The 26,609-nt window shown below is 42.6% G+C and overlaps 1 protein-coding gene across 2 annotated transcripts in view; it reads left to right on the top strand.

Annotated features, from left to right (window-relative positions):
- Nucleotides 1-26,609, top strand: part of nbas (NBAS subunit of NRZ tethering complex) — a 547,303-nt gene that overhangs the window by 269,253 nt on the left and 251,441 nt on the right. For both annotated transcript variants that reach the window (XM_060914124.1, XM_060914123.1), the window contains exons 38-40: nt 8,331-8,454; nt 15,038-15,114; nt 16,111-16,248. In XM_060914124.1, coding sequence (XP_060770107.1) covers nt 8,331-8,454; nt 15,038-15,114; nt 16,111-16,248 — 339 coding nt within the window. The remainder of the gene's footprint in view (nt 1-8,330; nt 8,455-15,037; nt 15,115-16,110; nt 16,249-26,609) is intronic.

Here is a 26,609-nt window from a genome sequence, read left to right on the forward strand (position 1 = left end):
GGAACATAAAAACAAAAATGCATCATGATCGGAGAAACTTTTCATTTTTAGGGGGCAACTGATGCACCCTAACGGGGGCCTTTCTGTGTGGAGTTTGCATGTTCTCCCTGTGTCTGCGTGGGTTTCCTCCGGGTGCTCCGGTTTCCCCCACAGTCCAAAGACAGGCGGTTAGGTTAACATGGGGCAGCCATGGCCTGAAGTTGGGCACCTAACCCACACCCACTCCTTGGGCGATGTAGCATGGCTGCCCAATGCTCTGGGTATGTGTGCGCGCTCATTGCTCACTTATGCGTGTGTTCACTGCTTCAGATGGGTTAAATACAGTGTATGTGTAATAAAGGCTGCTTGGCTTCAATACTGTTAACAAATGCCTGCAACCTCCTGTACTAGCATGTCCTCATACAACTAAGTAGTCTCAGGCTTTTGTACATTCCTTTGAAAACAAAATCAACCATGTCCATCACTGTTTTCCTTTTACTTCTCACTCATTCTCCCCTGTTAATTTTCCTACTCCGGTTACAAAACTCACATGTTTCACAACTGTTGACTCTCGTTCTGTCTCCGAATTCATCGTTAAGTCGAACCCTTCCTCCTGTCAGCTCGAACCTGCCCCCACCCCTCGACTTAAAACATGTTCATTGATAAACAGTATTCCACTTGTTAGTAATTAATACATGTCTCTCTTCTGGCTCTGTCCCTATTGCCCTCAAAACTGCTGCAGTTACCCCCATCCTCAAGAAAGCTGACTTGGCTCTAACATCTCTTTCCAATTACAGACCGATCTCAAATCTTCCTTTCCTAGCTAAAGTGATGGAAAGAGTGATAGCTATCCAACTCCGTGCCTTTTTGAATGATCGCGCACACTGTGTACTTTTTCGGTCTGGTTTCCGTACTCAGCAAAGCACTGAGACACCTCTTCTGCGTGGTGTTAATGATCTCCTCCTGTCTGTCGATAGTGGTTCACTCAGTATCCACCTTCTCCTTGAATTAAGTGCAGCATTTGACACTGTTAATCATGATGCACTCATTTCCCATCTTTCTTCTATTGATATTGCTGAAACAGTGGTTCAGGTTGTATCTCACAGACAGACAACAGTTTATCACACTAGGGCCACACAAGTCCTCCACCTCTCCTGTTATCTGTGGTGTCCCTCAGGGATCAGTTTGTGAGCCCCTTCTCTTTCTAATTTACATCCTACCTGTTGTTAAGTTTATTCGTAGCCATGGTCTTAACATTCACTGCCATGCAGATGATATCCAGTGACATCGCAGTACATACTCCCCCATAGACTCTTGTCCCAGTACACTAATTTACTGTATATTTGATTTAAAGCTTTGGATACAGGATAACATTCTCAAGTTAAGCACAGATAAAACTGAAATTTTACTGGTTCGCCCCAAATCTGTACCATTTCATCCTCCAATTTTTTTTTTATTGATGCTGTTTATTTATACCCCCGCTCCAAAGGGGTGTGTGTGTGTGTGTGTTTATACTGGTTTACCTCTGTCCGTATCTCCATATTTCCATCTGTCCGAAACACCCTTTTTCACAGCACCCACAAATCATAGCCACTTGGTACCAAACTTCAGCTTGTGGTTCTGTACCGTGTGTACAGTACCATTTTCAAGTCTGTCGCACATCAGCTTCCTGTTTACCAACTGAATGTATTTACGAAATGTATAGTGTGGCTTTACAAAAATGTTGTAACACTTTTCTCAGCAACTACAAATCACAACTGCTTGATATTTGGTATCGAGCTTCAGCTTCAAGTTCTATACCGTTTTCAGGTCTGTCACCCATCGACTTCCTGTTTACCGACTGAATGTATTTATGAAACATGTAGCGTGGATTTACAAAATTTTCATCACGATTTTCTCAGCAACTACAAATAGCAAGTGCTTGATATTTGGTACCGAGCTTCAGCTTGGGGTTCTATACCATGTCTACCGTTTTCAGGTCTGTCGCCCATCGACTTCCTGTTTACCGACTGAATGTATTTATGAAACATGTAGCGTGGATTTTGATGCTATTTCAAGAAGCAAAACGTGATTTCAAAATGACAGTTTACCAGGATGCTATTTGAAATCCCTGGGGAGAACACTGCTCTTTACTTCCTTGTTTCAGGGTTAATTATTTGTTGAAGTCAACATTCATAATAAGTGTCCTATTCCATCGATTGCTTGCATTCTGATATAAGCGAGAGCGGGGGGATACGTAAGTGAGCAGTAGCTCATAGTTGATCTTGTTAAACCTGCTCCTGTCAGAAATATTGATGTCCTGTTTGACCCATCAATTAATTTTGATCTTCATATCAGCCACCTCACCAAAATTTATTTCTTTCGTCCCCGTACCATTGCTTGTCTCTGCCCATTTCTGACTATTAATGATGTACAAACTCTGGTTCATGCTAACATTATGCCCCACTTAGACTACTGCAATTCCGCTCTTCATCGGCCTGCTGGCTAAGTCTTTACAAAAACAAAAGTATATTCAGAACTCTGCAGTTCCAGTTCTTGCCCATACCAAGCACTCCACTCCCATCACCCCCATCCCCTCTTGTTTACACTGGCTACTGGTTCAGTCCCATATTAAGTTCAAAATCTTGCTTCTCACTTTCAAAGCCCTGCATAACCTTGCTCCCTCCCTACCTTAGTGAGCTTCTGACCTCTTATTGCCCCTCTCCCTCTCTCAGGTCTTCTATCAATAATCTCCTTGCTGTCCCATGCACCAAGCTTTTCACCTTGAGAGGCAGGTCTTTCAGTGCCATGACCCCAAACTCTGGAACATCTGTTCCTCAGTCTCTCAGTGATTTGCTCTTCTTTCTCTACTTTATAATCTGAATTAAAGGCTTCTCTTCATTGAACACTTCCCCTTCCTCCTTTACTGCTTAAACTGCATCCCCAATCCCCCACGTAAAGCAAGCCTGAGATTGTGAAAGGCGCTATATAAATGAAACTTATTTAGTCTTCTTATGACTTTCTCGTGGTTAGCTCATCTGGCCATAAGGCCGATGAGCTATTGCCATGGCGTGGTGTCTGTCGTCCATCTGTCCATCGTCTGTCACAATTCTGTTAAATCATATCTCCTTCAGTTCTCCACAGATTTCCGTTCCAATTGTTTTGTTTGAAAGAACTCATCACTCCGCACAAAACTTGGTCGTTGTTTTGACTAATTTTTTTGCTAACGAGTTAGTAATTAGGCTAAATTTAATGAATTTTCCAAGCCTCTCACTAGAATTATATCTCCTCTCTCATTTCTCATCCGATTCCAGTTCTGATCGATGTTTGGGGTAGATCTTCCCATGAGGAACAAAACTTGATCTTTTGTTTGCTGATTTTCCTCTTGTGAACAATTTGTTTACAACTTTGTTTATTTTCAGTTACAGTAAATCATGTCTCCTCCTTCAGTTCTCAATGGATTTCAGTTCTGATTGTTTTATTTGAAAGAACTAGATCTTCTGCACCAAACTTAGTCATTGTATTGTCAGTTTTTTTTTTTGCTAACAAATTAGTAATTAGGTCAACTTAACAAGTTTTCTTCTGGCTAGAATTGTATCACCCTCTCTCATTTATCATGCGACTTTAGCTCTGATCGATGTTTTGGGTAGCTCTTCCCTTGGGGAACAAAATTTAGTCCTTTGTTGATTTTCCTGTTGTAAACAATTTTTCGTGGAGGTTGGTCCTCTCTCACATTGTCACATTTCAGTTCTCTTTGATGTTTTGGTAGTCATGGTTGTTTTGATGGCAGGCCAGATGAGCTACTACATCCTTGACGTTCTAGTTATCTGTTTCTGCTGATACTGTAGGGGACACAACAGTTTTGTGTAAGAAGTTAATCCTAAGTCGATGATGATGATTATAATGGACTTATAAAGCACCATTTCCGTGAGTTCAGTAGCACTAGAATCATCCTTTTTGCAGCGGAATAGCTGAATTATGAAGGAAACAACTCAACATGGCCGGCTCAAAGGCATACAAAGGCACCACTAGCAGCCGCCATACTACTTGTGCTCAGATATTCGCACCTATGGACAATTTAGAGTAGCTAGTGAACCTAACTGCATGCCTTTTGGACTGTGGGGGGGGACCTGAGTAACCGGAGGAAACCCATGCAGACACAGGGAGAACATGCAAACTCCACACAGAAAGGCCCCCCCGTTGGGCACTGGGCTCAAACCCAGAACCACCTTCCTGTGAGGTGGCAGTGCTAACCACTACACCACCGTGCCGCCCAATATCACTCAAAAACGGGCCAAAAGGTCCCCCCCCCCCCCCCCCCCCCCCCCTCAATAAACACAGCTGACACCACCCCCGGAAGCCCCACACTCTTCCTCTTCATTTCACTTTTGTAATGTTCCAGCCAATGTGCTCGTCTCAACTCGATTTTTCTGCCATTAAAATGGTCAAAGATGCCAAGTTTTTAAAAAGCCTTGAAAAAAAAAACCACAGCAAAATGTCCACGAGTATTTTACAAATATTTACATGCAAACCTTCACTTAAATAGGAAGAAACGTTAATCAACACAGATGTATATAAAAAAGGGCTGTCAAATGATGAAAATGTTTAATCTGATTAATCACAGGGTAGCTGCGGATTATGTATGCTTAACGCTTGTTTTTTTATTTATTTATGACAAATCCAAATGATGGTATTATTAAGATTGAAAAATAACCAACTAAATCATACCACACCATAACTCATCTCATCTCATTATCTCTAGTCGCTTTATCCTGTTCTACAGGGTCGTAGGCAAGCTGGCTCTTAGTGAATATAGGATGTGTTATTCAGAACATTTTTTTAAAATCAAACTAAAAGATAACCTTAATTCGAAACAGCGCTTGCATGCTACTGTTTGAAACTGTTCTGCACATGCCTCTGCAAAGTGACGCTCTTCTGTTTTCATTACGGTTAATGCAAACGACTTCAGTTCCCAGGTTTTAGTGATGTGATGTGCAGTTATACCCAGATAATTATTGTTACTCACAGAGGTCCGGTCGTCTCCTGTCGGGCGACATATTCTGCTGAAGCCAAATCCTCTTCCTTAGTTTTCTTTTTAGCTTCATCGAGTTCATGGATTTTATTCATTACTGTGCCTCTTGACGGTGGCTTGTAGAACGCGTCAAGAGTTGCAACTTTCAAAACTTCTGTGAAGCCCTTGTCCTCAACAATATTAATCGGTCTACAGTCCTTGGCAATCCATTTGGCAATTGTGTCAGTCAACTTGTCAAAGGTAGACTTACTTAATGCCCTGCGTTCGGTGAGGGTGGTCTGACACAAGCCAGATGTAACACCTGAAGTTGAAGGCCCGACAAATACATGCTTGGCGTTGAGATGGTAATTTAAACTTGAGGTGCTTCGGTGAAACAAAAACTCCTTCCTGCAGTGTAGGCAAATGACAGTGTGTTTATTGATTTGTTCCATCTTTGTTTTTTTTTTATATACTTGAACTTCCCATCCAGAGGGCCAACAGGTTGTGGGATATACGGGGCGGGTCATTCTGCGCATGCATTAAAGCGTTAAAAAAGTTGTCACGTTAACTCCACAAATTTAATCATCTAGCGTTCACGCGTTAATTTTGAACACCTAACCCTTCCTAGCTGCAGCAATTTTGACACTACCACTCACAACACTTGAGTCATAGAGACTATTCAGCCAAATGAAAATAGTAAAGACCAAAGTAAGATCAAGAACGACCCAGCTTATACTGAATGCTCGTATAAGAATTCGGACAGATGGGCCAGAGCTTAGGGCAGCCCTCTCTGATGATGTCTTGGATTGGTCTGTTCCTAGACGTCTTTGGAAGGGCCTGAAATGCAGGGAGTATAGCTAGGTTTTGAATATTAGCATAAATGTCAGTACATGTACTTGTATATCAAGTGCCAAATCTTGTCATGAGAGAATATAGTTGATACATGTAGGCCTACATGTACATGTTGTATTTTCAATGTTTATGTATGTTTTATGTATTTTTGTTATGAAAATAAGTTCAAAGTTCTAGTTTGTTCAAGTTACTGAATACATTTGTCATTAAATTATATCACGTTATCTCTTTATCTTATGGGACTTATTGAATTCCCCCCAGTCCCTGCCCCCAAATTCCACATAAAATAAAATTCTGCAGAAAATGACAACTGGTCAAAATAATAAAAAAGATGAAGTGATTTCAGACCTTGAATGATGCATAGAAATCAAGATCCTATTCACTTCTAAACAACACAAGACTAATGTTTGAACTTAGGATGAGATCAAAAATCAATATTTGGTGTAATAACCCTGGCATTTAATCACAGCTTTCATGCACCTTGGCATGCTCTCCACCAGTCTTTCACATTTGCTCTTGGGTGACTTTATGCCACTCCTGGCACAAAAATTCAATCAGCTCAGCTTTGTTTGATGGCTTGTGACCATCCATCTTCCTCTTGATCACGTTCCAGAGGTTTTCAATGGGGTTCAGGTCTGGAGATTGGGCTGGCCATGACAGGGTCTTGATCTTGTGGTCCTCCATCCACACTTTGATTGATCTGGCTGTGTGGTATGGAGGACTGTCCTGCTGGAAGACTTAATACTCAGAGTTGGGGAACATTGTCAGAGCAGAAAGAAGCAAGTTTTCTTCCAGGATAACTTTGTACATGGCTGGATTCATGCGTCCTTCACAAACAAAAATCTGCCCCATTCCAGCCTTGCTGAAGCACCCCCAGATCATCACTGATCCACCACCAAATTTCACAATGGGTGTGAGACACTGTGGCTTTTAGGCCTCTCCAGCTCTCCTGAAGACGACCTGTTGAAAAAGTTAATGCTGGCTAAAACAGAAAGGTCTCAGCATTAACTTTTTCAGCAGGTTTTGCTGCAGTAGCTCTTCTGTGGGATTGGACCATATGGAGAAGCCTTCATGCCCCATGGAAATCAGTGAGCCTTTAACACCCATGACCCTGTCTCCGGTTCACTGGTTGTCCTTCCTTGGGCCACTTTTGGTAGCTACTAACCCCTGCATACTGGGAACACCCCACAAGATGTGCCATTTTGGAGATGCACAGACTCAGTCATCCAGCCATCACAATTTGGCTCTTGTCAAAGATGCTCAGATCCTTACGCTTGCCTGTTATTCCTGCTTCCAACACATCAACTTGGAGAACTGACTGTTCTCTATCTGACTAATATCCCACCCCTTGACAGGTGCCACTGTAATGAGATAATCAATGTTATTCACGTCCCCTGTCAGTGGTCATAATGTTATGGCTGATCGGTGTTTGTGTGTGTGAGAACTTTAACTCTTAATATGTATTGAAAATACTCCAGTATATATTACTTCCTCTTGGGGCTTGGGGCTTCGTCTACACATTCAGAATAGTGTTTATCTTGAAATTCCTTCCAGTCTTCCTTCCTTCTTTCCTTCTGTCTTTTGTCGCAGTGACGGAATGGTGTCGCTGGCTTCAACTCAGTACTATTACTCAGTCAGTTAAGAATCTAATTATTAAATTGGGGAAAAAATAATAAAACTTTCAGCTTAATAAAAATTCTTCCGAAGTCCACTTGGTGGCAGAGAACAGCTTTATTGCATGCCGACAATTCCCAGTAACAACCTGAGCATTCATCCCAGGATGAGGCTGTGGCTGATTACACTTTTTTTTTTATACCTTTCAGAAGCCCCCGCCTGTTATATTTTAATCAGACCTCATCTCCTCCCAGAAGTTTCTGGTATACTCCAATGCCTGGATTTCTCACCATTATAACAGGCCCATGTCCCATTTATCTATTTTTTTTTAATCTGTCAGAGTCAAGTTTTTTTTTTTCACCAACATCATCCCTCTCTCCATCTGCCCCATCACCCCACCTGCTTGGGTCAGAGATTTTTCCGTTCTCATATTTTCCCCTTTGCTCTGGTTGCCCTTTTTTGCTTGACTCAGGTTTGCCATTATAACTGTCTCCCATACACTCCTTAACCTTAATTTCTCTATTTTCTGACCAGTGTTTTAACTTTTCAATTTCCATTATAATCTTCTGAAATTAGGATTATATAAAAAATATGATTGCAGGATTCCTTTCTAGTATCATATATGATTTTTATTTTACTTTCCACACCTTCCAGTCTTCCTTGCTTCCTTTGTAAAATGTTTTGAAAATGTATTCCACCACTCATACATTACTGCCTCCAGGGACTTCGTGGGACTCTGTATGCATTACCTGTCCTAATGGGTTCGATCAATAATAGCACGTTATATAGAGCATATTTATTTGCAATATCGCCTGAGAAATATATGCAATTTAAAAAAAAAAAAAAAGAGAAAAAGATTCCTTAGTGTCTGAAAATTTGCTGCTGTGTGTTTTAGATGGACGATGTCTACTCTTCCTATGATTACGTCCCTCAGGAAGACTTTGCAGAAGTTTTGCTCCGCACCGGAAAATTAGCCGAGACCAAGAGTGAGGGGCAACAGCTTTTTCCAGCTACTGAAGGTAACCCACATCCATGTTGAATTTTTATTACGTTCATCACTGACATTTAATATTTATGTAATTGTGCTGCTCTGTACAACTTCAGAAGACCCTCATGAGGAAAAAGAAAAACAGGGACACCGGTACCTTGCCCAGAACAGGGATACCAGGTCCCCGCTCTGGTGCCAGGGCTGGGGGAGGGGCTTGTCTGCGAGCGCCTTGTGGCCCTTACCCATGAGGCCCAGACAGGCTCAGCCCAAAAGAGCTTTATGGGTCTGCTGTCCTGTGGGCTCACCACTGGCAGGGAAAACCATAAGGGTCTAGTGCAATGTGGATTGGGTGGCAGTACAAGGCGAGTGCCTTGGCAGTCCGATCCCCATCTGACGAAACTGGGTCTTGGAACATGAAATGTAACCTCTATGGTGGGAAAGAAGCCTGAGTTCATGCAAGTGGTAGAGGGGTACCAGCTAAATATAGTTGGGCTCACCTCAAAGCATGGTACGGACTCCAGAACAAAACATGAAGGGAGGTTGGATTCTACTCTCTTCTGGAGTTGCCCTCGGCAAGAGGCAGTGAGCAGGTGTGGGTTTTCTCATAGCCCCCCAGTTTGGTTCCAGTACATTGGAATTCAACCCTGGTAGATGAGTTGCCTCCCTGAGGCTTCAAGTTGGGGGACATGGGCTTACTGTTGTCTGTGCTTATGCACTGAAAATCAGTTTGGAGTATTTTGCCTTGGGTGGGGGTGCTGGAGGGCACCCCTTTGGGTGACTGTGTGATTTTGCTGGGTGACTGTGTGATTTTGCTAGGGGACTTTAACGCACACATGGGTGTGTGATTGGGAGGAACGACCTATCCAATCTGAAACTGAGTGGTGTTCTGTTATTGGACTTCTGTGCTCTGCATATTCTGTCCATAACTAACACCATGGTCAAGCATAAGTGTGTTCATACAGTAAGTACACTTAATACCAGAGTACGCTAGGTCTTAGGTCGATGATTGATTTTGTACTCGCATCATCAGACCTGTGGCCATATGTCTTGGACACTTGGTTGAAGAGAGATGCTGAGTTGTCAACTGGTCACCACCAGGTAATGAGTTGGATCACATGGCAGGGGAAGATGCCAGACAGACCTGGCAAACCCAGACGGATGTCTTGGACTCTCGGGTGAAGAGAGATGCTGAGCTGTTGACTGGTCACCACATGATAGTGAGTTGGATCAGCGCTCTAACCAAGATCCAACCAAGCTCCCTGACCTGCAGTCTATCTACACTAAGCGGTGCCGGACCAAAGCCAGGAAGATAAAGGACATCAGCCATCCCAACTATGGACTATTCTCTCTGTTGAGGTCAGAGAAGCATTTTCGCTCCCTTAAGGCCAACAGTGGGAGAATGAGGAGGAGCGTCTTCCCTCAGGCCATTCAGGCTCTTAACTAGAACAATAACTGACAATAAATAGGTCTTGTCACCATTTCACCCTCATTCCCTCCTCAACCACGAACTTAAAAGTTTTTTATTGAGATTTTATGTGATAGACCAACACAGAGTAGCACATAATTGTGAAGTGAAACGAAAATGATAAATGGTCTTCAAAATTTTAAACAAATAAAAATCTGAAAAATGTGGTGTGCATTAGTATTCAGGGTAGTTTTGTTGGAGGTGCTCTGGGAGTATGGGGTACCGGGCCCACTGAAATGGGCCATTAGGTCCCTGTATGAACAGATCGAAAACTTGGTTCGCATTGCCAGCAGTAAGTCTTGTTCTTGGTGGGCGTTGGACTCCTCCAGGGCTGCCCTTTGTCTCTGATGCTGTTCATAATTTTTATGGAAAGGATTTCTAGGTGCAGTCAGGGGGGTGGAAGGTGTCTAGTTTGGGGGGCATCAGGATAGTGTCATTACTTTTTCCAGATGACTTTGTCCTTTTGGGTTCATCAAGCTGTGACCTCCAGTGTGCCCTGGGACAGTTTGTAGCCGAGTGTGAAATGGCTGTGATGACAATCAGCACCTCTAAATTAGAGGCCATGGTCCTCAGCCAGAAAAGGGTGGAATGCCATCTCCAGGTTGGGGGTAGGTCGCTGCCTCAAATGGATGAATTTTAAGTATCTTGGGGTCTTGTTCACACATGATAAGGAATGAGAAATAGATGGGCAGATTGGTGGAGCGACAGCAGTTATATGGACACTCTACCAATCTGTCATGGTGAAGAGAAAACTGAGCCATAAGAAAAAGCTGTCAATTTACTGGTCAGTCTACGTCCCTTCCCTCACCTATGGTCATGAGCTCTGAGTAATGACCGAAAGATCAAGATCACGGATACACACAGCAGAAACGAGCTTCCTCCACAGGATGTGTGGGCTCAGCCTTAGGGTGAGGAGCTCAGACATTCGGGAGGGGTTCAGACTACAGCCACTGCTCCTTCACATGGAAAGGAGCCAGCTGAGGTGGTTTGGGTATCTGTCTAGGATGCCTCCCAGGGGAGGCATTTTGGGCATGTCCAATTGGGAGAAGAACCCAAGGCAGACCCAGGACACACTTGAGGGATTACGTGTCTCTGCTGTCCTAGGAATGCTTTGCCACCCCCCTGGAAGAGGTGGCTGGGGAGAGGGAGGTTTGGGCATAATTTCTGAGACTACTGCCCCCTCAACCCAGAACCAGATAAGCGATGGATGGATAGATGTGCAACTTGTATCATGGTGTGTGCGTGTACTAGTGCATCTCAAAAAATTAGAATACCATGAAAAAGTTCCTTTTTTTCATAATTTAATTCAAAAAGGTAAACTTTTATATATTCTGTATTCATTACATGTAAAGTGAAATATTTAAAGCCTTTTTTGTTTTAATTTTGATGATTATGGCTTATAGCTCATGAAAATCAGAAATCCAGTATCTCAAATTATTAGAATGTTCCCTAAGATCAATCAAAAAAGGATTTACAATACAGAAATGTCCAACTTCTGAAAAGTATATTCAACAAGGTCTGCGGCAGTTGCTAGGGAACCAGGGCAAACTGATGAGAAATGGGCTACTGGAACAAGACATCGATGGATGAGGACAGAAAATACGGATTTGCTGGAATGCTACTATACAAGCAATCCCAGAGAGAGGGGATACATGCAGCGAATGTGGGACCATTGGATACTTCGAAACCCACAATCAAGGCTAACAAAGAAACAGCTATTAGCGCAGTGTTCCAACATCCGTAATTAATTACAACATTAATACGATTAATGAAATACAACAACGATGCTACGGCAAGGGGGAGCCAGGAAGACAGGTCAGCGGGGAGATGTCATCATCATCCCCACAACCAGAGATTGGGTACCAAGCCCCAACAGCTAACAGCCTCAACACAAGAGCTGCTGACCTGAGAAGGAAGATCGTGACCCAACTGGAAACCTGGAGCCCCCGACGAATACTGAAGCTGAGTTGCCAAGTACCTTCAGAAGATCTACTAGTAGATGTGAATGCTGCTCTGAAGACAATCTCCACAAGAACCATCACTGAGACCAACAAGCTGATACACAGTACAGCAACAGTAATCATGGAGATGCTTGGACACAAGGTGGGCTCGGGACATAACAAACAGTATCCACCATGGAAGAGACGATTAGAGGCCAAGATAAAGGCAGCACGGAGAGAAGTTAGCCAGCTAGCTGAACTACAGAAAGGGAACATGGTGAATAAAGGGGCACCCAGGAAGTACAACTCACTCTCCATACCAGAGGCACTCGAAACTGCCAAACAGCGACTAACAGCTCTGGCCACCCGGTTGAAGAGATACACCAAGGAGGGAGAGGCCAGGAGAATAAACAAGCTGTTCTCCACTGAACCAGCCAAGGTGTACTCTCAGTGGCAGGGGAACAACAACCGGTCAGACCCACCAAGAGCTGAGGTGGAAAAATACTGGAAAGATATATGGGAAAGAAAGGCATCACACAACACCGATGCCCAATGGTTAGTGGACCATTGCCCTCTGCTGAGCTGCTGAGGGATGGGACCCACCCAGAATGGCTAACCCAAGGCAGGACAGTCCTAATCATGAAGGACCCCCAGAAGGGACCCATCCCATCCAACTACCGGCCAATTACCTGTCTCTGCACAACATGGAAGGCCCTGTCAGGCATCATTGCGGCAAAAATGAGTAAGCATGTGGCTCAATACATGAGCGAGGCACAGAAAGGAATTGGCAGTAACACCAGAGGAGCCAAACACCAGCTACTGGTCGATAGAACAGTCACCCGAGACTGTAAGAAGAGACAGACCAACCTGTGCACTGCCTGGATTGACTACAAGAAAGCCTACGACTCAGTGCCACACACATGGATACTGGAATGTCTGGAACTGTATAAGATCAACAGGAACCTAAGGACCTTCATCCAGAACTCAATGGAAATGTGGACGACAACCCTAGAGGCCAACTCAAAACCCATTGCCCAAGTCAACATCAAGTGCGGCATATACCAAGGAGATGCGCTATCACCACTGCTGTTCTGCATAGGCCTGAACCCCCTCAGTCGGATCATCACAAAGAGCGGCTACGGGTACTGATTCCGTAGTGGGGCAACAATCAGCCACCTGCTCTACATGGATGACATCAAGCTGTATGCCAGGAACGAACGAGAAATAGACTCGCTGATCCACACCACCCGGATCTACAGCGATGACATAGGGATGTCATTCGGATTGGACAAGTGTGGCCGGATGGTCTCAAAGAGAGGCAAGATGATCCGGACTGAGGGGATTGACCTACCAGAGGGCAACATGGGTGATATCCAAGACAGCTACAAGTACCTTGGCATCCCACAGGCTAATGGAAACCATGAAGAGGCCACAAGGAAGTCAACCACATCCAAATACCTCCAGAGAGTAAGGCAGGTCCTGAAAAGTCAGCTGAATGGTAAGAACAAGGTCCGAGCCATCAACATGTACGCACTACCAGTCATCAGATACCCCGCTGGTATCATAAACTGGCCAAAGGAGGAGATAGAAGCCACAGATATCAAGACTAGAAAGCTCCTCACCATGCATGGAGGGTTCCACCCCAAGTCCAGCACCCTGAGACTATACACTAAGCGGAAAGAGGGAGGCCGAGGGCTAGTGAGCGTCAAGACCACGGTCCAGGATGAAACATCGAAAATCCGAGAATACATCAGAAAGATGGCCCCAAAGGATGAATTGCTAAGTGAATGTCTCAGACAGCAGAACCCTGATGAGAGTGCAGAGGAGGAGGAGGAACAGACAACCTGGAGGGACAAACCCCTACATGGCATGTACCACCGTCAGATAGAGGAAGTGGCTGATATCAAGAAATCCTACCAGTGGCTGGATAATGCAGGACTGACAGACAGTACAGAGGCACTAATCATGGCAGCACAAGAACAGGCCATAAGCACAAGAGCCATAGAGGCCAGGATCTACCAGAGTAGATCAGACCCAAGATGCAGACTGTGCAAAGAAGCCCCTGAAACAGTCCAGCACATAGTAGCAGGGTGTAAGATGCTAGCTGGATCAGCGTACATGGAGAGGCACAACCAAGTGGCTGGGATAGTATACAGGAACATCTGCAACCAGTATGGAATAGAAGTACCCAAGTCCCAATGGGCCATACCACAGAAGGTGGCTGAGAACAACAGGGCCAAGGTTCTGTGGGACTTCAGCTTCCAGACTGACAAACAGATCCTGGCTAACCAACTGGACATAGTGGTGGTGGACAAAGAGCAGAAGAGGGTGGTGGTGGTAGATGTGGCGATCCCAGCTGACGCCAACATCAGGAAGAAGGAACATGAGAAACTTGAGAAGTATCAAGGGTTGAAAGAGCAGCTGGAATGGATGTGGAAGGTCAAGGGTTGCGTGGTCCCCGTGGTAGTGGGGGCACTTGGGGCAGTAACCCCCAAACTGGGAGAGTGGCTCCAGCAAATCCCAGGAACAACATCTGAAGCCTCAGTCCAGAAGAGCGCAGTCCTAGGAACATCGAAGATACTGCGCAGAACCCTCAAACTCCCAGGCCTCTGGTAGAGGACCCGAGCTTGAGGATGACATGGATACCACCCCCCCCCCCCCCCCCACCCCCCGCTGGGGGTGAGAAGGAGATTTTTTTTATATATATAATATGGTGTATACATATATATGTATTTTTTTTTTTTTTTATAAGAATGGACTGGCTTGTCCATCTCATAGTGCAGGGTCTGGATGTTTTGATGTTTGGCTGCTATCTTCTTTTATCAGCAGTGGACATGTTATTTAGCTCTGAGCATATGTTAATTAAGCAATTCAAAGTGGTTATGGAGCCTGGAGACGGTTGCTAATTTTAGGTTAACAGCTACATCTCTGGTGCATTTGAAGTATTATTTAGCCTGAATACTTGTACTTTTTTGCACAAGGGTCCACCACAGCTTGGACACTTTGTAGAAGTACAACCTTGTAATGAAATGGAATTAATTGGGATTTTTACCATTTGAATTGCACAATATGTATAAAATTTTAATTAATTCCTTTCTTCCTTTCTTATTTCGTTCCATAATGCTTTTCATCCAGTAGTGAGATGGAAAAAAATCTCTCTCTCTCTCTCTCTCTCTCTCTCTCTCTCTCTCTCTCTCTCTCTCTCTCAGTTCTGCTCCAGTTGGCTAGTGAAGCCTTTCCCAGGGACATGACACTGGCGCTGGCCTATTTGCTTGCTTTGCCTCAGGTGAGTTTGTTTTTGTTTGTTCATGTTCCAGTGTGGCTCTGTGCTAATGTGTGCTTAAGTGTATTTGCCCTTCTTTCATACTTTTCTTCTAGCTTTTGGAAGCATGTTTGAAGTGTGAGCTTAAGTTGCTTTGAAAATGACGGAGGAAGATTTGGATGAGAAAAAGTGAGGGGAATGTAAAAAAGCTCAGTGGAGTGGGTGTGTTTGCTTCAGGCTCACACAAGAATTAACTCAAGATTGAGGATGTTTACTGACTTTGTTGCTTTGCCAAGAACATCCTCGGCTGAAGCATGTAGTGCAGCAACACACACGCAGTCGAGAATTCTCACAATGCCCCGCTTTATGACTGAACATCCACACTCAGCGCCAGCTCCGGCAGTGTCCTCTTCTGTGATTTACAAAGGAACACACTCTGTGCACACAAGATTACTCTTTGCTTCTCAGATGCACTTTTTCTCTTTAGTCTCTTCTTTTTTCTAGTCTCTTTCACTATCTTTCTCATTTTTTCTGTTTCGTTTCCTTTTTCATTTATCACTTGTCTTACCATTTTCTTTTCTTTTCAGCACCTTACATTTTTGCTTCTTTAGTATTCCCTTCCTTATGGTCATTATAGTTATGCATAATGTAATATGTATTGTGTTCCCTTCTGTTCTTTTTCTTTATTTTACTTTCCCTCCCTCTCTTTCTTGCCTTCTGTCTTTTTTCCTGTCTTTCTAGGAATCCCTTTCCACATCCTGCTCATCTCAACCTCTCTCTCTTTTCCTTCTCTTCCCTGGTCATGTCTTGTAATTTTCCCTCCTTTTCCCTTCTTTTTCCTTCCCATTCTTTGTCTTGCTGCTGCCACATGATTGGCTGATTAGGTAACTGCATGAATGTGTAGAGGTGTTAATAAAGTGGACATGGGTATGTGTGCATGTATACATGTATTATCAACAAAATATACCTGGGAATATAATAATAGTCCTCATCGACTAAATTCCAGTGTCTGTCTTTCAGGTGCTGGATGCAAACTCATGTTTTGAGAAGCAGCCTCCTTCAGCTCTGTCACTACAAGTGGCTGCGTATTACTACTCTCTCCAGATTTACTCCCGCCTAGTCCCCTGCTTTAAGGACGAGTGCAGCCCTTTGTACAGGGTAAGCAAAGAGGGTCAGAAAATCAACATCTAAATATCACAGAGTCTTTTATGCTTAGCTGAGGTGTAAAATCCCTGCAATGGATATTGTTATATAATTAAGGCAGTTGGGAGTTTGTAATGCCTCTCTGTGACCTTGCACACGTGTGTGTGTGTGTGTGTGTGTGTGTGTGTTTCCCCATCACCTGGTTTTCTTTGTTCCAGAGACTCTGTGCCTTTTTTAGGCTTTGTCAAATCAACTTTATTGTCAAATATGCTATACATGCTCGACATACAGCACAGATGAAATATCAGTCCTCTCTGACCCATGGTGCAAACAGGCAATGCAATAAATAAAATAGAATAATTTGAAAAAAACAAACAATATAAACACTCTAGATAGGAACTAGACATAGACTAAACACTCAAACAATATAAACAGTATAAATAAACAGTATAAACACTAGATAAGAACAAGACATAGACTAAACACTCAGACAGTATAAACAGTGTAAACACTAGATAAGAACTACACACAGACTAAACACTCAAACAGACAATATAAACAGTATAAACACTCTAGATATGAACTAGATGTAGACTAAACACTCATACACACACTTAAATTGGTTCAAATAACCAAACAATCAAGGGCACTTGAGGTATAGCAGGTAAATATGAAACATGAAATAAGCAGTATAAACAAACTAGCAGCTGTTAAGATGAGGTAGTGAGGAATAGTGCAAATGAGCGAGGTAAAGTGAGATGTGCGGTCCCTGAGTTCAGTGTGTTAATGAACGATGAGATGTGTGTGTGTGTGTGTGTGTGTGTGTTGGGGGGGGGACTGTAAGGATGACATGTCAGATGCTGAAGGGGTGTGTGCAAGCAGAATCTGTGACAGGGGGCAGAGGGGGGAGGAGAGGCAGAACAGGGAGGGAGTTGAGCCTCCTGACCGCCTGGTGAAAGAAACTGTTCTTGAGCCTGCTGGTTTTGGCCCGGAGACTCCGCAGTCTCCTCCCGACGGCAGCAGGCTGAAGAGGCTGTGAGATGGGTGGGTGGGGTCACCTGCAATCCTGATGGCTTTGCGGGTGAGGCGGGAGTTATAAATATCCATTAGAGAAGGGAGAGAGACACCAATGATCCTCTCAGCTGCTCTCACGATGCGCTGCAGAGTCTTGCAGCAGGACATGGTGCAGGCGCCGTACCACACGGTGAGGGGCAATTCCATGTAAATGTCAACCTCACCATGCAAAAATAAAGCAACATGTAATACATCAAAACCACTCCCAGAGATATCACCTAGGCCTGTATTTTACAGATGTGAATAAGTTGAACCAATTTGTAACCAACCTAATATGTCACTGTCATTCTTTCTTTCTTATAATGTAAAACCCAAGCTAAAATCAACTTTGATCATGTACAATTCTATATTATTGCCACAAGCCACAGAAATGTATGCTAAAATCCACAAAACAGCAAAACAATAGCCATCCTAAATATTATTTAAGAACTTTGATAGTTTTAGCTGATATTTAGAGAGTTTTTCAAAGGGTTGTGGTGGTTAAATTGCTGATTTTCTAAACATATGCCATGTCTATTTCAGACGCGTCACATCCATAACGGAATTTCGTCACATCCATAACGCTGACTTTTCCTTCCGAAACTCTGCATGAAATACAAAATATTTTAAACAAAGATTTTTTAATATTCACCTTGGACCCCTCTATCAAATGGATCTCTCCATTTCGACATTAGGTTTACAATCTCACAGAGTTTGATAAAAATGTACAGTCACCCAAGAAAAGTGATACTTTTTCTGTCACATCCATAACGCATCTTTTATTGGCATTTTCTGGCATGCCCTAGATGTACTATGGGAATTGTTCTTGTTCTATCACTTCTCCAGTATGGTACAGCCTTAAAATATGCAACACCTGTTTAAATACTGGGAGACAATAAAACATGCACTGGGTCATTTGTTGCCATTTTGAGTTCAAGTGTCACGTCCATAACGCTGGAATTGCTCTGATGCAGCTGGTCAGGATGTTCTCGATGGTGCCTCTGTAGAAAGTGTGCATGATGGGGGCCGGGGCTCTTGCTCTCCTCAGTTTGTGGAGGAAGTACAGACGCTGTTGGGCTTTTTTGGCCAGTGATGCGGTGGTGTTGTTCCAGGACAGGTCTTCAGAGATGTGCACACCCAGAAACTTGGTGCTGCTCACCCTCTCCACTGCAGCACCGTCGATAGATAGTGGAGCATGCTGGGTGTGCTCTCTCCTGAAGTCCACAACAATCTCCTTCGTCTTCTCCACGTTCAGACAGAGATTGTTGTCCTTGCACCACATGGCCAAGTGGCTCACCTCACTCCTGTAGGTTGTTTCATCGCCATTGTTGATGAGACCCACCACAGTTGTGTCATCCGCAAACTTAATGAAGAGATTTGAGCTGGATGTTGGTGTGCAGTCGTGGGTCAGCAGAGCAAAGAGGAGGGGGCTTAGCACACATCCTTGGGGGGCCCCCGTGTTCAGTGTGATGGTGCTGGAGGAGTTGCTGCCGACCCGTACAGTCTGTGGTCTCCCCGTCAGGAAGTCCAGCAGCCAGTTGCACAGGGAGGTGTTGAGTCCCAGCTGGTCCAGTTTGTGAATGAGCTGCTGAGGAATGATTGCGTTGAATGCTGAGCTAAAGTCTATGAACAGCATTCTGACATACGAGTCTTTTGTCTCCAGGTGGGTGAGGGCTGAGTGGAGGGCAGTGGAGATAGCGTCATCGGTCGAACGGTTGTACAGTCTAAGGACACCTCTTTCCATGGTCTCTGGATCCGAATATACATTTAATTCACCTTTTTTTTTTTTAAATTCATACAACTCTACTAAATAGTGTGTTTAAGTATTGAGCCATCTATAGCTTTCTTGTATCACTGCCTGTGTATAAACCCCTTGTACTGACATCACATTTACCTTAGCAACCCTCACTAGCTTATACCTGGGGGACAAGTGAACTTTGTTTCCATGCTGTTCACATACTGAAGCCAAGCGGAGATGTCCGGCATCTGTTGCTGTTGTCTGAAGAAAACTACAGCTAAAAAAGCTCTACTATCGGATTACTTGGATAATCTTAGTCAGAAAGAAGCGAAGGGTAGATGTATACGGAAATTAGAGTTTATTCGTGGTTATGATCCGTACAAAATTCCTCAAAACGACTGGAGTGACGGTGCAGATGTGGCCTAGCATTAGCTACATGTTAAAATATACCTTCTTTTTTCCCCCGAAGAGTCCCGACACGGAAGAACAGTTAAAATACAAAAGCAAGAAAACCTTCTTTGTGTAAAGCCTTTTCCCGACATCAGCTTTTGGGAACAGAATGCTGTGAAAGCCAAGCATTTACTCTCAAAGGACTCTGACCTGAACTGTGGGCTGGATGGTAGACTATTCCCTCCCCTCCATGTCTCAGCAACCCCAAGGACATCTCGTTACAGAGCTATTTGCACTCTATCATTTATACAGCGATGCTTATTATTGTTAAAACAATATCTGAAGTGTTATTATTTGTAAAATAACAAAATATCTTGCTCTAGACTTTCAAACAATATTGTAAAATTTTATTTGAATTTGATCTAACAACATTCCAGTTGTAGCTATAGTCATATAGTAACTATAATCACCCTTGTAATAATAATTTCAGTCAACGGTTAATGTTCAGTTCCCTCTTCATTTATTCTTGATTGAAAAGGCACAACTGAGTCACACAGGTTGATCAGTGTGTAACGGACAGTAACGATTTTATCTAAAATAGTTTGTCCTGCCTTAGTCGATTTATTTCCGTTTCACATGCGTGCAGCTGCTGTAAAGTTCAGTGTGTTTGTGTAGCATTCTCTCAGACTGTCGGTTCATTACTACACTCTGACTCCATGGTGACATTTTGAACAGGATTGGGTTCCTCTGATAACAGAAACAAAGCTCCAGCGCGCTCTGCTCTTAATCTTTTCTGCTCTTTCAGGATATATCGCACATGTCGCTCCTTGTTGGGTTTTTTTACTGAGTTATGTCTGAGTTGTTTGAAACCAATCTGGGTTTTCCGTGTCGAATAAGAAAGTGGCTTCACCTGTAAGGAAATCAAGCACTTTCATGAAGAAGCAACTCGAATGCGAGCAGAAAAAAAATAAAATGAGATTCTTAAGCAAACTCTTCTATATTCACTTCCGACTTTCTATTTTTTTTTTAAAATACATTTTAAATACAGCGACTTTAATTTGTCATTTGGCGGGTAATTCCTGTTACTAGGAAGCCCGGCTGGCTAGTTGAAAATAAAAAATATATATGAAGCGAAGATTCAGACTAGGGCTGTGCGATATATCGAATATACTTGATATATCTTCGAAAATTCTGTGAGAGATACATAAAATTATTATATCGTAACTATCGAGTATTTTATGGTCATCTGCCGACTTGCGTTTGTTTAAAACCTTTTCCAGTGGTTTTCTCCCTGTCCCTCGGGCAGTAACGTGAGAGGCTGCCTAAAGGTAAAAAAAAAAAACAATAACGTCATGCACTCGCCAACCAATCTCGGGCAACATCTCGGTGCTGAAAGGAACTTGCAGGAAGATTTCCTAGTTTTGGTTTACAGCGCTGACTCAGTTCATGCAATCGCTGGTGTTGCATAGGCTACCATGTAAGCTCAGTCAATTTCAGCGACAAATAAAAAATGGAAGCGGACGAATTGGTTCCTAAAAGAACTAGTAAGGGGTCAGTCATCCGGCATTTTTTTTTGGATATCGCGAGGAGGACGTGGAACAGCAAATGCCAGTTTGTAAAGTGTGCAAAAAAAAAAAAAACAGTATCAGAATACTCGGGTCTTGAAATAAATGCACATTAGTCATGAACAATGGTAACTACTCTCTTTTGTGTTATTTTTGACAGAAGTAAAATTCATACATGAACAAATTTTGGCGAGTTGATTTTCTGTTTGGCTAGTTACTTTGGAAGGTAACTAGTCCGGCTGGCTGGTGAAAAAAAATATGAATTTCGAGCCCCGTCATGTCATGTTATCTTCTTGCTACAACATACTACAACCCCGATTCCAAAAAAGTTGGGACAAAGTACAAATCGTAAATAAAAACGGAATGCAATGATGTGGAAGTTTCAAAATTCCATATTTTATTCAGAATAGAACATAGATGACATATCAAATGTTTAAACTGAGAAAATTTATCATTTAAAGAGAAAAATTAGGTGATTTTAAATTTCATAACACCACATCTCAAAAAAGTTGGGACAAGGCCATGTTTACCACTGTGAGACATCCCCTTTTCTCTTTACAACAGTCTGTAAACGTCTGGGGACTGAGGAGACAAGTTGCTCAAGTTTAGGGATAGGAATGTTAACCCATTCTTGTCTAATGTAGGATTCTAGTTGCTCAACTGTCTTAGGTCTTTTTTGTCGTATCTTCCGTTTTATGATGCGCCAAATGTTTTCTATGGGTGAAAGATCTGGACTGCAGGCTGGCCAGTTCAGTACCCGGACCCTTCTTCTATGCAGCCATGATGCTGTAATTGATGCAGTATGTGGTTTGGCATTGTCATGTTGGAAAATGCAAGGTCTTCCCTGAAAGAGACGTTGTCTGGATGGGAGCATATGTTGCTCTAGAACCTGGATATACCTTTCAGCATTGATGGTGTCTTTCCAGATGTGTAAGCTGCCCATGCCACACGCACTAATGCAACCCCATACCATCAGAGATGCAGGCTTCTGAACTGAGCGCTGATAACAACTTGGGTCGTCCTTCTCCTCTTTAGTCCGAATGACACGGTGTCCCTGATTTCCATAAAGAACTTCAAATTTTGATTCGTCTGACCACAGAACAGTTTTCCACTTTGCCACAGTCCATTTTAAATGAGCCTTGACCCAGAGAAGACGTCTGCGCTTCTGGATCATGTTTAGATACGGCTTCTTCTTTGAACTATAGCGTTTTAGCTGGCAACGGTGGATGGCATGGTGAATTGTGTTCACAGATAATGTTCTCTGGAAATATTCCTGAGCCCATTTTGTGATTTCCAATACAGAAGCATGCCTGTATGTCATGCAGTGCCGTCTAAGGGCCCGAAGATCACGGGCACCCAGTATGGTTTTCCGGCCTTGACCCTTACGCACAGAGATTCTTCCAGATTCTCTGAATCTTTTGATGATATTATGCACTGTAGATGATGATATGTTCAAACTCTTTGCAATTTTACACTGTCGAACTCCTTTCTGATATTGCTCCACTATTTGTTGGCGCAGAATTAGGGGAAAATGGTGATCCTCTTCCCATCTTTACTTCTGAGAGCCGCTGCCACTCCAAGATGCTCTTTTTACCGTATACCCAGTCATGTTAATGACCTATTGCCAACTGACCTAATGAGTTGCAATTTGGTCCTCCAGCTGTTCCTTTTTTGTACCTTTAACTTTTCCAGCCTCTTATTGCCCCTGTCCCAACTTTTTTGAGATGTGTTGCTGTCATGAAATTTCAAATGAGCCAATATTTGGCATGAAATTTCAAAATGTCTCACTTTCAACATTTGATATGTTGTCTATGTTCTATTGTGAATACAATATCAGTTTTTGAGATTTGTAAATTATTGCATTCCGTTTTTATTTACAATTTGTACTTTGTCCCAACTTTTTTGGAATCGGGGTTGTATTTATCATGCTATAATGTGATAAATTGTTATAAAACGTTTCACGTTTTAACATGATAAATAGTTTCTTGTTATGGCCTGATAAGTTTGTCATAACAACATGAAAATATCTCCTCACAATAACCTTTTCACGTGATACTGATCCCTTTTTCTTTTTCTGGTGCGGCAGCAAGAAACTTCCGTATAATACGTTAGTGATGTGCAGGAGAGAAAATAAACCGAGTGGTGAAAGTAATAATAATAAATAACCTTTATTGAGGAAGCCAACTTCACTGGGGGCTGATTTACAGAGGGTTCCTCTAAAATAAACATGTATGATAATATAAATAATAACAATACATTACAAATAAAATTATAACTAAAATAACTAGGTTCTATATTACTTATCCAAATGTAAAGTAAGATCACTGCCATCATACTACACCACCACAATCACGATCACCAGAATCCCTTCCAGCTCATCAGAAAAGATAAACTAAAAAGGACCTCGTCGACATGAATAATACAATAGCAATGACCTTAAGTATACTCATTGATGCATTAAATTGAAGCTCTAGCTAGGTCATGTTTGAAAGCTGCTTAAGTAGGCATTTCCCTAAGAGAGAGGTCGAAGGAGTTCCAGCCATCGGCAGCAAAGTTACTGGTAGACCAATGTCCCCATCTCCTATTAGTAGTGGTTTTACGGATGTTATTTCTGGACCTAGTATTATAGTTATGAAAATTCTTATTGAATGAACACTGAAAGGGGTGTAAAAAAACAATTGTTAATTGAGTTGTAAACAAAAATAGCATGGTGTTCAGCCCTACGACACTGTAATGGCTTCCAGTCAAGCTTCCCAAGTGCATTACTGGCTGAGGCGTGTGGGGGGAGATTTAAGATAAGTCGTACAGACTTACTGTATTATGTAGAGTTTGCAGCTCAGCCATTAAAGTTGTGTTCCCTCAGTCACCCCAAATAATATCCCCATAATCGAAAAGTAGCAACACATAGCTAGTAAAAGACGTAATTCTAGCATTAAGAGGTAAATGTGATTTCATGCACACTTCTAGGACTTGAGTCCGACTCGTGCCCTAATTTTAAGGACTCGTGATTCGACTCGGACTTGAGCACTGATGACTTGGACTCGTGCATTAACTGCATTAGGACTCGGAAATTGGAGACGAGGACTTTTTCTTTATTTTTTGTAACATGCTATAATTAAGCATAAGATATTTATATCTACAGTAATTTTGTGCAAGACTGTCACACCTGCGCGCCTTGGCACGTGCATCAGATCAACTTCCAGGCATGCTCCGGACAGCGCGCGCGCCAAGCGGACTCTCGCACATGCACTGTAAACGACTCGCACCTGCACAGGATTAAGGCGCAGTCAGCACGCATATATAAAAACTGTGAAAACACACTTGCTTTGCGAAGTATTGAGTAGCGTTGCTGACACATTACCGAGCTTTATTTCCTTGTTTGGGTTCCTGATCCCTGATTTCCTGTTTCTTGTCTTTGATTCTGCCGAGTCTACGATAGCGTGTTTGTGCCTTGCTCAACCTATTGCCTGTTTCACTGTTTTATGATTTTACCTACCATTCTGGATTGTTTACCTGTTTTCACTTGTATGAATAAACACACTTTCTACACTTACATCCGTCTCCCAACCATCTCTGACAGAATACTTCACACTCCCTGATAGAGGATGCACATTCACCTGTTCATGTGTCATGTTCAGGAACAAACTAATGTTAATGGCACTAAAACAGCCACCGTCACATGGTGCAGTTGATAGTCTTGGACACGAGTCGGATCAATAATGGACTCGACTCGGACTCGACTTTTTTTTTTTATGACTTGAACACTGGGGACTCGAGACTGGACTTGGACTCGAGGTTTAGTGACTTGACTACAATGCTAATTGATTTTATGTGCCTTAAAAAACCCAGTGTCTTACTATGGGTATGCTCTAAGTGATCACCCCATGTGACGTTCTTATTAAAGGATATGGGACATGAAACATAAAAGCACGCTATATCAGTTTCTTTCCATTAAAAATATGAATTAATTGCATCAACAAATACAAAATCATCTATTAAATTCAGCAAAATCGTTATATTCGTGATTATTATATGGCATTTCTGCTCGACTTCCGATATGCATTTTTTGCAACCGGAAGAGCCGCTGTCACGTGATCATACGTCACAAAAACTTTTGGGCACAGCACAAGCGGGTAGATGAATGGAGAAGTGGATGACAAGAAAATTGTTTTTATAGTCTTTAAAGTACATTGGATATCATACATTGGACATCATGGTGTATTGTGCTGCTTATGGTTGCAATAATTCCAATGAGAAATGCCCTGGAGTAAGTTTTTTTGCATTCCCCAAGGACCCGAAGCTGAGGAAAGTGTGGGCTCACCTGCGCAGTAGGCTTCGCGCATGCGCAGTAGGCTTGGTAGGACAAATCCAAGAGGTAGGATAACTTTACAGAACACCTGTTGAAAAAACTTTGCACCTACTGTTTCCCACAAACTGTGTTCGGACCATTTCACTGAGGATTCTTTCAACATTAATACTCAGGTACTGAGCGATATTAATTCATGAAACAGGAAGTATAAGGATGAGAAAAAAAAAAACAGTTTAAATCGGGAAGCTGGGCACATTTGCGCCAGACTGCACAAATGTGCGCAGCTTCCCGATTTAAACTGTTTTTTTCTCATCCTTATACTTCATGTTTCATGAATTAATATCGCTATTTTATTATTATTATTTTTTAAATCGGATCTGCGCGATTCAGCCATGAAAAAGGCGGCATCCGCCAAAAGGCGCGCTGTTTGCATCCCTGCACGGAGGCCAGGGGACAGGGCAGGAATATTTTTGTTGATATGAGTGATCCGGTGCGATTTCGCGACCCCCCTGTTGAAGACCTCTGCGCTAAGTGACTGAAAGCCGAGGTAAGGATTAGTATTATAATTTTGGGTGTATCAATTATTGATTATCATAATTCTGACTCGTTTCGCCATTTTGAATGTTTTCATCTCGGACTCTGGAAGCATTGTATCTCAATCAATCTCGAAAAATATCAGCAAAAAAAACCTAGCTTGCAACGGACTTTAGCTAGATCTATGATGAACTTTCAATGTATGATACAAAAATAATACTTCTTTCAACAGATCATTAGCCTTTGAGCAGAATTGTTTTTAACTTACCAGGAAGTGTTATCGAGCCGACCGCTTTCAGTTTCATGAGGGCTGAATGAACTCTCACTCTCAGAATCATCTGACCCATCAGAGTAAAGACAAGATCTATCTTCATGTGAATTTCCAGCTATTGGTTCGAATTGATAGGGTCTAACTTCACATCTCTGTGAAACATCGGGAATGTCACTGTCGATGGTGTCCATTTCGGTAACCTGTTTACATTAGATTCCCAAGCGCTGGCTCCTTGGAAAGTTTTTGTGACGTCACGGGTCACGTGACCACCTAGCTCATAAACGAATCCTTGTTTTACGCTGATGTATAAAAAAACTTGAATAATGTGATGATTTTCACATTTTTGACGCCCTGCAGTGATTTAGATGGCATTTCTTATGTCCTTTATACATAATTATGCCCAGGTAAAAATCCATGTCCCATATCCTTTAATAACTATTCCTAGATATATGAAAGATTAAACTTCATCCAAGGTGCACTCATTAGCAAGAATCTCCATTCAGTCTACTTTACATA

The sequence above is a fragment of the Neoarius graeffei genome, chromosome 2 (genome assembly GCF_027579695.1).
Source record: "Neoarius graeffei isolate fNeoGra1 chromosome 2, fNeoGra1.pri, whole genome shotgun sequence".
Lineage (NCBI taxonomy): Eukaryota > Metazoa > Chordata > Actinopteri > Siluriformes > Ariidae > Neoarius > Neoarius graeffei.